This window comes from Triplophysa rosa, linkage group LG21, assembly GCF_024868665.1.
Source record: "Triplophysa rosa linkage group LG21, Trosa_1v2, whole genome shotgun sequence".
Lineage (NCBI taxonomy): Eukaryota > Metazoa > Chordata > Actinopteri > Cypriniformes > Nemacheilidae > Triplophysa > Triplophysa rosa.
Genome location: NC_079910.1, coordinates 8,346,971 through 8,358,609, shown reverse-complemented (window position 1 = coordinate 8,358,609; position 11,639 = coordinate 8,346,971). Strand labels below are relative to the sequence as shown.

Genomic DNA, 11,639 nt, shown 5'->3' with positions numbered 1-11,639 from the left:
AGATAACTCGCCAACCTCGTTGACCATTCATTGTATCTGTTTACACCTTACATTGCAAAAAAAAGGATTTCACACAATGTGGCAGACAGGTGAACTTGTGAAATGAAGGATAAAGATGCAGTGAAGTACTAGCGCCCTCTGTTGGACTTTTTCGGTTTTCTGAACCTGCAATTGGACGACCTATTGAACCTGTTGAACGTAAAAAACATAAACACAAAATTTATAAACCAGCGACAATGAGTGAGATACAAAATTATCTGTTATTAGGCTGACCCTTTATGTACGCTAATGTGATTTTATTGTGCTTGTTTACGCAACGCTATTTTTAAAACATGATGATTGGCACATTTATTTTGGGGCATTTCATTTGCAAAAACAAAACATCCCTCTATCATAGATTCAGAAAAAACATCCGTGTGAAGGTCACGTGCACAAAGTAAAAACAACAGAATTCAATGTAACAGAACAGAACCCCTTTATTCAAGTATGAAAATGTAAAGCACATTTTAATTGTAGCATAAAATTTAATTACGTAATACAAATCAACTATAAAGGCAAATTATTAACTTTGAACAATCAGTCATCTGAAGAGGTCTATTTTATAAATCTGATTTGGAAGTGCATAGAATTTTGCATGACAGTAACATTTTAGTCCTACGATTCCTGACTGAATTGATCCTTCATAAAATAAACGGTGGGGGTGAAGAAAACTTAATTTAATGATACTATAAAACGGGAACAACCAAAGACAACACAAAGGCCTTTTTAACACAAAGTAAACATGTTTTGGTTTATGCAAAACAATTGTAAACTTGATAATCCAGCTCTACAGTATGATGGATTTAGCATAAAGCTGAGAACAATTTAGAAAATAAAATATTAGTGAGAAAAGAGTATACTATTAATAATAAAAGGCTGTGACCTTAAGTAGAAGGCACAATAACATTTTAATGAGGAAAAAATCTGATAATTTGCTTTATGAAAGATAGCTAGCATAAATGTTGGACATTTAAGTGAATTTCACAAAATCTGTCAAGAACACACCTGGGGCATACTTCACAACAAGATCAAAAGAAAGCTAAAAGGAAAAATAAATTATATTGTGTATAAAATTTTGATTTTTTGCATTTTAGTGTAATTTGGCATGGCATTTAAGCACACCTTTCCCCTCCGGTTCTCATAACTATAATGTCATAGAATCACATATAGTCTTCATTAATCCAAAACTTATTTAGTTTCTTTTTGGTTTTGTGGTTAAATGTGACCTTGAAGTTTTTTGTGAGATCCACCCATTTGCTTTGTTATTGAATTGTTTTGTACCTCAGAAAACTTTGCATGGACAAAGCTGCTAATTCTTCAAAATAAACCTAATGCCAGGTTTTTCTGGAAGTCTGAGGCAAAAACCCAAACGGTTACTATGATTTCAGCTATTATACTCTTTAGTTTGGTTTAAGTGGTTTACACGCCCTTTTATTTGACATCATTTTATATAAGTGGCAGAAGTTTTGACATCAACTTGAAAACTCACAAACCTGTAAATATCAACAAAAAATCCAAATAAGGGAAAATTGAATCCAACAAACAGCAAGCGAGAAAAAACACACTATTCTCATGCACCCGACGTTAAATAAATAACCACAACATTTCCTGAAGGATGAAGGAAAATGGATGTTAAAGGATCAAAATTAGGACTGAAATCAACGCATAACAGGGACCTTATATTTAGAAAGGCTCACAAAAACCACTCTGGAAGATCAGGCAGAATGCACTTTAAATTCTCACCATACATACCTATACTGCAAAGTGCCTCTTAGTGCTGATTACTAGAAAAAAAAGGTTGTATGGGATTGTCCCAGCTGTACCCATTTAGCTGTGCTATGCCATTGCCCCTTCATTTCTCCTCATCCAGATGTTACCATAATTTGACAAGGCCATTAAGCGTAATGTGGATGGAAGAACCAGAGAAAGACAGAGGCCGGCAGCCTAGACATTGGTTCTTACCTGACAGAGGGAAAAGGAAAGCTGTACTGCAGATAAGGAAACCTCTGTACACCTCTCGACATTCACATTTTAGCAGTCCAATGGGTACCTTAAACTCAGCTGAGTACCATTTGAACATCTGTTTCGGTAAAGTGCAGCCCAGTTTGTGCCAAAGAAAAGTGTATGGAAACACACTGCCTTCACTCATGTAAACCGAGGAACAAAGCTAAACATAAAGACTAAAACAAAACCATTAAACATTGTGACAGCGTCCTGAACCAATGCTGCAGCAGATGACTGTGGCTTGGTCTGACACAGTGAGTTTGTGATAAGACTTTGGTCAGGTGCACACATTTGCCATCTTTTTGAAAGGTCTTAGATGCTACGAAGAAATGGTCAATCGGGTGTTATTCCTTTCTCTTGTAATTCCTCTGTCACCCGCACAAGATATGTAGGATCTGGATAACCAAAGCTGAAAAAAGGCCATAATAATATATGAAATCATGGGTAGCACTTTTTTAAAAGTGTAACTGTACTTGTATTTAATCTCAGAGCATTTTCACATTAACAAGACTATAAAAGTGCATACCATCGTGGTCCACCACATATAGAGGTCTTGTGATGAATATCATTCCAAGTAATAACATTATGCATGCCAGTGGTCATGGAGGTGCCTATGGTAAAGATAAGGCGCTGTTCAAACGCCCGACGCAGCATGCGTAAAACACGGTTTCCCTCGGGACTGTCCGGCAGGTATGCCACACGATCTGTGCCTGGGTACCTCACCCCGGGGTTTGGATGCTCTTGCTGAAACCATTTGAAAATATGATGGTTAACATAAGCTATTTATTTCACCGTAAATGGTGCGAGACTTTTATGTGCTAGATAATGAAATGTGATCTACGATCTCTGTCAAAGTGCAAAGACATGCAAGACACTGCTCTTCTAATTCGGCTGTAAGCAGAACTTACCGCTTGGAAACCTGGAGGGAAGTTGTAAATTATGCATATACAGCCGTAACCTTCATGTCCAGGCAACTCCAGGTCTGGGTCTCTTTCCACCATCATGCTCCCAATGGCTGGTTGGTTACCGATGAGCTGACCATACACGAGTCTGCACACGGGACACGCCTTCTTTACCTGAAACGCCTGTTCTAAGCAAGACCGGCAGAATGTGTGGCCGCATTTGTCTAGAGTTGTCTTTTCTGCTATCTCCCCCATGCAGATAGAGCAAATAGTGCTTTCTTCTTCGTTTAACTGACTGACGTTTGATTCTGGCCCGGTTCTTGTCGCGGCTTCATGTTGCATGGGTAAAACCATGCAGTTGTCCACCTCACATGCATTTTTTTTGTACTTCTGCTGCTGTCTCTGAGAGCGACGTGGTTGTGGTGGGGGTAGCAAGCTCCCTTCCCCGTCGGGTTCCATTGCCGTCACACAGGGTAACAGAGAACGTTTCCTTTTAGGAGCTGCCTCTTGTTTGGTCATCTCTTTTCGGGCACAGCGGCATAAGTCTATAAAAGCTTTTCGTGTAACGGGAGAAACAGGCCCTTCTGTCGGCCCAGTTCTGGCCCTGCTGCTGCCCTCCACTGGGGTGAGCCGCACGGCGCAGCAGCCACCGCGCTCCCCACGTCGGATGATGTCTGCGCTTAGTCCCTGCTTGTCCTCAAAGTCAACCAACCAGGGCCGTCCAGCGGCTGCAAGGTAATCCCACACCGCCTGAGACACCAGCACCTCGTCACTCCCCTGCCCCGCTCGCACGCTCATCTCATCAGATGAAACTGGGAGAAAGAGATCAGTTTGCACATCAGTTTTCTAACGTATTACAAATAAGTATGAACAAATAAGAAAAAAAAGAAAACTTTTCTAGTTGTTTGCTATATGATACACTGTATCTAAAGATATACAGAATGTTATTTTATACTATATCACATGTTGCACAAGATTAACCTACAATATAATGTATATATAGTAGCGGCCAAAAGTGATGTCCAGCAGGCATATTAGTACAATATTTGTTTTAATGCCCTCTCAAGTTGGATTCCATCAAAAAATGAACCATCAAAATATGAGTATGATACAAAATGGAGTACACACCATGGTAGACTTTTTTTGACAAAATTGTTTGGCAAATAAAAAACTCAGGGAATAAATAAAACTAAATTCTCGCAAGAGAAAAGCACACATTGACTACAGTTTTATGAGATCCTATATTTTTTCAATCCTCTTATGTTTTTAAATTAAAAAGATGAATACATTTTTTGTTTGTTTTTGTTTTGAATACAGATTTGTTGTTTATGCTAAAACACAACTACGTTATACACAAACATTTTTAACACATATTTAATAATATATTTCAATACATGATGTCAATGTTTCAAAAGCGGACACCACTTTTAACCACTACCAACCACACCTATAAATATGTACATATTTACCAAAATATATATGTGTATATGTTTTAGTAGTCAACATTTAGGATTTTTTGCTTTTTTCCAGTCCCTTTAAGACTCTGACTTCATAAATATATATTTAAAACATACAAATACTCCTTGTAGTATCTTAGTAACCAACCAGTTACGGAGTTAAAACTTTATGTGTAAAATGGTTTATGATCAAGTACATGTTAAACATTTACCCTTTTATGTTTTCCCAAGTTAAACATACAATTGTGCTTGTTATAAATTTGTCAATTGTCTTGTAAAGACAAACATTTGATGATTAATAGGTGTGATGAGTCAAGCTTGATGACTTCACAGCACTTAATGCCTGACAAGACATGCTGCAGAAGACATCAAGTTAGATGTCATATTTATTTCCTCGTCATTTACAATATTCCTTCTCATCTTTTATAAAATATATATCCATCTTTGGTAATCGTCTAATAGTATAATATATGTTATTAACCCTCTCCCAGTAGATAAGTGGCCGTGCAAAGGGTGGAATATTCTAGACAAAATATTTTTTATTAATAAACTACGCTGAATATTTGTCAACTGGTTCAACACCAACAGGCGGTCGCGAGACTCTGCAGAGGTGTTCACTGTATAAACAAAGAATCATTATATGCTCCACTATCTGCTCCAGCTCAGGCATTTCACTTGGTACATGCAACAATTACATTTATTAAAACGAATACCTTGTGATCCCATAAATTCCTCTTAACTGCAGTAACAGGCCCGTTTCCCTGTTTAGAAAATATAAATATAAGTTAAATCAATATTGTTTATTATTTTGCAGAGCAACCTGACAAACATACATAACAGAATACCAGTTGCTTTAGCGCAAGCACTAAAATAGTTAAAACATAAGAAGAATAGAACAACGCTGTCATAAAGCCTATTGTGTTCATGTAACGTTAGTCGCATATATTCACCTTCTGTGGTGACTTTGCCGGAAGAGATGAAAGTATAGGGAACCTACTGCTGCGACTGGAGAATGCCTTCCACTCGATGAAGTCAACAGAAGACCGCTGCATTGAATTTGCCTTTAAAGCGATGACAATTATTGCGAAATGCGAATGTATACTTGGGATGTCCTACTCAAGTTCAGATAACGCCTCTCTTGATCGTTTTACGATACGCTAGCTCATTCTCTTTGTGATGTTCCAGTTCTCCGTCCTTGGCCAAAGGAAGCCAACGTAAATACAAAGAACATCGTTGACTGTCACGACGAAAATGTCTTTCTTTTAACACCCTTGTGACACAAAGTCAACATCTGTACGTCGAATTCCGTTGTCACATAGTTCCTTTTGTAGTAATTATAATGAAAAATCCTGTGAATACAAGATCATGTGGGCAGGAAGTTCGTCACTGTGTAGACTGATGGTTTGAGGCGGATTAGAGATTAAAGGATGTGACCGCTGCGTGGCGCTCTAAAAACACAATCAATCGTATTGTAGTTTTTATAATGTAAGCATTTATTTGAAACCACAAAAGAAAACGCATTCCAGTGTTATTGGGATTAAAACATTCAATGAATAATATAACCCCCCGTGTGGCCATCTCTCTAAAACCACGTGATTAATGGTTCTGTAGTTTTTGGGGGATTAGAACATAAATAATGTGAACCCTGCGAGCGTGGCGCTTTTTTTAAACAACGTCATCAATCGTCGTGTGTTTTATTGTTTGACCTTTGTACTTGAATTCCTATTTGTATGTAGCTGTCCTTTTATTATGTATTACTGTCCTTAATTTCCTCGTTTATTTATTTCCATGTTTTCCATGTTTGTACTGTGTTAAAAAAGAAAAACATGTCACCACAGTCATTACTACAGTCCCGCATCATCTGCCGTCCCGTACCATTGAGGTGGAGCGAGAGACATACGTTACCATGGAGACGCATTTGCCTAGGGTGCGCGCATGGCGCAGAGCGCGCAGCAGAAGTCGCTAGAATCGTCGATATCGAAGGATGCGTCACCGCGTGCCAGTGAGTAGAACTCAGGCACGCGCTGGCTCTCGTGCAGGATGACAGTGCGTTAAGCAGCTAGCTTCCTTCTTTATGCATTCGCTTTAAATTTACAGCATAGATTCAGTACACTACCTGAGGCGAGAAGGCCCAAGGGACGACGAAGTTTTTGGTGAAAACGGAAAGATATTAACATGTAAGTTTAACTGCATGATGTACTAACTTGTTAGCCTGTTAGCAAATGTGTTGATAGCCCCTGCACATCAGTATTTCTCACCTGCGGAACAGCCTGAATCGTGCATTTTAGACATTTTAAAAAACAGATTAATCTTTAAAAACACTGTATCGAAATGCATAGGGAAAAAACAGCTAATCGTCCACCGCGGTGGTGATGGTGCACATTGTTCTCACAGCACAGCTTAGCTAGTTGGTTAGCAGCAGCAGATACACAAGGCCTTTAGTTAGTGCACAGCTAACATCAGAGCTCCAGTTCAGTTAGCTCATGCACGATTACTGTTCTTCGTTTAATCGCTATTTTGCATTGCTGTTAAATATACTGACAATTTGGTTTAAGCTTTAATTCACCAATGCTAGCTAGTTGCGATTATGTTGATGGCTGAATAAATGTATGAATTTACATTTTTTTATATGAACGAGTTAAAACTGTTGAGTGATCCAACTAACAAAACATATTTTTCATCAGTCCATAATTTCCTTTTATAGAGAGCTAAACGTATATGTGTGTGCCTTATCCTAGTTAGTTTTTCATTGGAATACTTGAATATATTTTAGATCGCAGTGTACAATATAACGTCATCAGGATCAAGTTCATTTTGATGATCATTTGTTGATTGATTTTTACCTGGTATGTTTGTGGGTGTGTAACACTACATAGTCCCAGGGAGCAACACGTTTTAGTAGTAATGGCTTGCTAATGTTTGTCTACAGCGGTCGATTTAACATTTTTTTAAATTACAACACAACAATGCACTGCTAGCCACTATGCATTAGCATTCTCTAATTGCAATGACTTTATGAAGCCCAGGGTAGATTTAGTCCACGTTGAATTAAGGTTGTTTCCCGCTAGATGGTAGTGTATGTGACGTGAACCTGCCAATCGATACAAACAGTGGTTTTCAGAGGAATGTAAATTGTTGCTCCGGTTCCGCCCATAAAAGACTATCGGCTTTTAGTGTGATTTGCTTAAAATAAATTTGGAAGGAATAATGCGCAATGGCACGTCAAAATGATTAAGGGCATATTACATTAGTAACATTAGAAGTCCTCTAACTTTCTCTGAATCTTTGAAAGAATTGCATGCAGAATAAGAAGTATCTTATGGTAGATGTGCCAGCAACGTCTGGGTTCTTTGTGCTCTTGAGAAATACACTTAGTTGGTTTCTTTGGCATGTGTCCTCACTGTCCTGTGGAGATAGTTTTCTCTTAAATTACATCACTTTATGGATTGTCACGTGGGTGTCGTGTGGCCTTATTTTTTGCATAATTAGTCCGTAATGTCTAATTCTGTTTTACAGGCAACCAGCAACTGGCAAGTGGTATGACAGACGAGGGGCGGTCTTTATTGAATTCTGTATAGAAGACAGTAAAGACGTCCAAGTTAAATTTGACAAAACAAAGCTTGATTTCAGGTATGTTTTTATTCTATGTTTTTATACTCTGCCTCATTGACATTGTAACAATTATTTGGAATACTACCAAGAACTTATGTGCTCTTTACATTTACATATCTTTATTTGGCTGTATTGTATTAACTAATTGGCTGCCTTTATAGTGTAAAATGAAGTACCATCCTAGTTCATTGTATATTTTAATGTAATATGCTGGGTTTTAGTTGTGTTGGTGGAACAGACAACATGAAACACCATAATCAAGTAGAACTATTTGAATCCATTGACCCAAATGTAAGTAATTAACTTTATACAACTGACTCATGGTTTATGATTCTAGTTGAGGTTGTCAGAGATCTGTCTACATGGGATTGTGTTTTTTTTATTGCGCAGGAGTCTAAACACAAACGCACAGACAGGTCTGTGTTTTGCTGTCTAAGAAAAGCAGAACCTGGCAAAGCTTGGCCAAGATTAACAAAAGAGAAAACAAAGGTAGAGTTTTATTACCAATTAAATTATTAAAATGTGAAGTTCATTTTGTATTAAAAACGCTTGTGTTAATCTGAGCCGAGTTCGACCTGAGTTCGAATTCCGGCTCGAGGTGCTGTGCCTATCCCGCACCCCTCACCCTGCCCTTTCCTGTCTAAGTCTCTACTGTCCTCCTGTCAAATAAAGGCATAAAAAGCCCAAAGATTTAACTTAAAAAAAGAACACTTGTGTTAATCTAATGTTCTTTGTGCAGCTTAACTGGCTCAGTGTGGACTTCAATAACTGGAAAGACTGGGAAGATGATTCAGACGAAGAATTGTCGAGTTTTGACCGCTTTTCAGAGGTGCAAGTCTAAACATTTTGAGGTTTTTTGAAATGTATAAATAACTGAGTCATAAGGGCTTGTTTCTTTTTTCTTAAAGATGATGAACAACATGGGAGGAGAAGATGACTTACCAGATGTGGGTGTTGCAGATGATGTGAGAGAAATATGCTTCCCATAATATTTCTAAACTTTGAAAATCTAATATGATTTATGCATTCTATGTAAATATGTTTATGTATACAAAAGCTTGTTGTGGCTGACCTGTTTGTATATCAAATTCCAGGAAGAGTCTGCAGATAGTGATGATGAAAGTAAGTTTTCCTCTAAGAACGTTACTTTTCTGACAAGATTTGGTTGATTATTTGCATGCTTTGAGCTAATGTGTGTTCAGAAAAAACATTAGCTGCTTTGTTATACATGATATTCTTTAAAAGTTGAAACCCATCAAGTTATTTTTTTCCAGAAATGCCAGACCTCGAGTGAAGGAACAGGAACCCATCATACAGAAGAAATCAAGAATTTCACTTAAATTGAATGAAGAGAGACTAGGTTTAAGTTGGTAGCCATTTAAAAACTGAATCATTTTTGAGACTGTTTTTCAAGGTCTTTGTGCAGAAAGTCACAAGGAATGAATTTTTACTGTTGTGTTGATGGCAACCTCAACCCCTCGACAATATACACTCTTTTCTGTTCTGCATGGAAAAATATTATGAGCTCTCCATCATGTATTGTGGAAACCATGAATGCTCAGTTTTTCAACAATGGCTTTTACAGTCTTGGGCTCTTTCCTCGGTGTCAGTGGGGTTATTGAATCTATTACGCATACATTATAATTCGTAGTAATGGAGAGGACGTGAATGACATTTTTGACTTACATGACCGCTGTCAAATTGTACATTTTATTTAATTCTGTTGTGTTTTGTGTGTGCGCACGTGTGGAGGCTCAGATTTCCTTGCGTTTGAATGAAGCAAGCATTGTGTTAAGGCACATGCTTCTCAATTATCCCCAAATGCCATCCAAAACATGTCCCTCATTTGAAATGAGTGTATTCAAAGCCCTTGCACTGTTTCATCTGTAAACTCGTTTTATGTGTTTTTAGCTGCGGTTTTGACCTACAGATAGGTTTGTATCAATCCAAAATGTTCAAAGTACATAATCCTGTCTGTACAAGCCGCTTTACAAAATTATTTCAGGATGGCAATTAGTATTTGTTGTTTTGTATCACATTTAGCAGGCAATTGTACACTGGTTTCTTCCATATATGTCAAAAGTGATTAAAAAAGCATACACCTCACCGGTGTACTGAACAAAAGAGTAACTTATGAACAGATGACCAATTTGTGTTTGCACTCTAAATATAAATGCAGGTGTGACTAAAAGATTAAAACAATGTTGTGACGTCATTTCATGTTTATAAATTTCAGTTTGTTAAACGCAGTGAGGTTTTTGTCTACATATTTCTAATAAACTGTCTCTAAACAAAACACTGCACTCGCTGTTGTGCTTTTGTACACTTAAGATTGTTATTGTTATGAATGGTAATCATAATTTCATGACTCATTTTGTCTGTTGAACATCAAAATTTAGCAAATGTCAAAAAAAATGTTTGCTAAAAGGATGGATAAATTAGTATGGAGCGTATAGAAATTGGTATAGCATCTGCTATTCTATTGTTTCTAAAAGTTAAATCAGTGTTTTCTGATGTTCTGAACATTCAGTTTTGTCACCAGAAGATGGAGCTATAGCTTCATTACTGTAGACCTTAAAATAGCTCTACTAAAATGAATAAATCCGTTCGGTTTTTTTTTTGTCATTGTGACCATTGTAGTACATTTTAAGAGACCCGTGATTAGTGGTCTTTCTGACACTTTTTTCAATCTTACTGCCTTTATCCTTACACATTAAAAATGGCAACAGTCATCAAATTCCCTCAAATAACCTATTGAGTTTAAGCTTTTAAACAAAGTTCAACAAAAACGATTTAATGAGTTGACAGTCTCGTTAGCAGTCTAGTAAGATTAACATTAATTTACAATTCGTTTATTTAGCAGACGCTTTTATCCAAAAACTTAGGAACGAGAGAGCATTTAACATTTAGTCAATGAACTTAACATTTATCTTCAGCAAGGGTTTCTTTAAAGTCTTTATGAAAGCATCCCTCACTAACAACAAAAAATACTTTTAAAGCTTTAGGCTTCAGAAGATGATGTCTTTAAAATTGTTTGGTATCTTGTTTTCATGCCTGTGTTTAAAAACTATTGACAGTTGACAGTGCATCAACGCAAATAGTTTATATCTAGATCAACATTTCATTAGGCGGTGTCGAAATTCCTGAGCTAGCATTTTGTTTACACTGGCAGTATGGCAGGTTCAGCTGTCAACGTGATAATTGTGTTGATGTCAGCAGTCTGCAATAGAGGTAACAGAAAAAGTGGATTTCAGCTGTCGCTAGAGTGTGACAAAAAGCGGATTACCGATACATGAGAAGGCAGAGGCGAGTAATCCTGCCCACAATAGAGGTACACAAAGCTGGCATCACTGAGCCAGCCTGGCAGAAGGGCTAAAAATTACATTTCAACACTTCTGGTTTGGTTAGTTCTCCTGAAACCGAAAAAAGACAGCATGTTACGGACAAGTTGTGTAGTTAGCCCACCTTTAGTTAAAGGATTCATAAGAAAAACCATAATCAATGGCAGTATGACTAATAAAAATAATATTAGCCTACTATGAAAATAGGGTCTTCAAATAAAAATAAAAAGTTTAAAACACTTCTGCTTCAACACGCACATCTTCTATTTGCATAAAAGCACACT

General features: G+C 37.3%; 2 protein-coding genes across 2 annotated transcripts; one reads left to right on the top strand and one right to left on the bottom strand.

The window, feature by feature from the left end:
• Window positions 1–439: 439 nt before the first annotated feature.
• On the bottom strand, window positions 440–5,789 carry dtx3 (deltex E3 ubiquitin ligase 3). Its single transcript, XM_057319188.1, has 5 exons — window positions 5,353–5,789; window positions 5,116–5,163; window positions 2,952–3,757; window positions 2,570–2,787; window positions 440–2,452 (listed from the first exon to the last, which is right to left on the bottom strand). The coding sequence occupies exons 2-5, from the start codon at window positions 5,126–5,128 to the stop codon at window positions 2,377–2,379; spliced, it is 1,113 nt and encodes a 370-aa protein (XP_057175171.1). The 5' UTR covers window positions 5,129–5,163; window positions 5,353–5,789; the 3' UTR covers window positions 440–2,376.
• A 526-nt stretch (window positions 5,790–6,315) lies between these two features.
• ptges3a (prostaglandin E synthase 3a (cytosolic)) lies at window positions 6,316–10,309 on the top strand. Its single transcript, XM_057319131.1, has 8 exons — window positions 6,316–6,579; window positions 7,919–8,032; window positions 8,236–8,305; window positions 8,405–8,503; window positions 8,754–8,843; window positions 8,923–8,979; window positions 9,109–9,136; window positions 9,289–10,309. Coding segments are annotated over exons 1-8 (480 nt in total). The 5' UTR covers window positions 6,316–6,577; the 3' UTR covers window positions 9,309–10,309.
• Window positions 10,310–11,639: the final 1,330 nt, after the last annotated feature.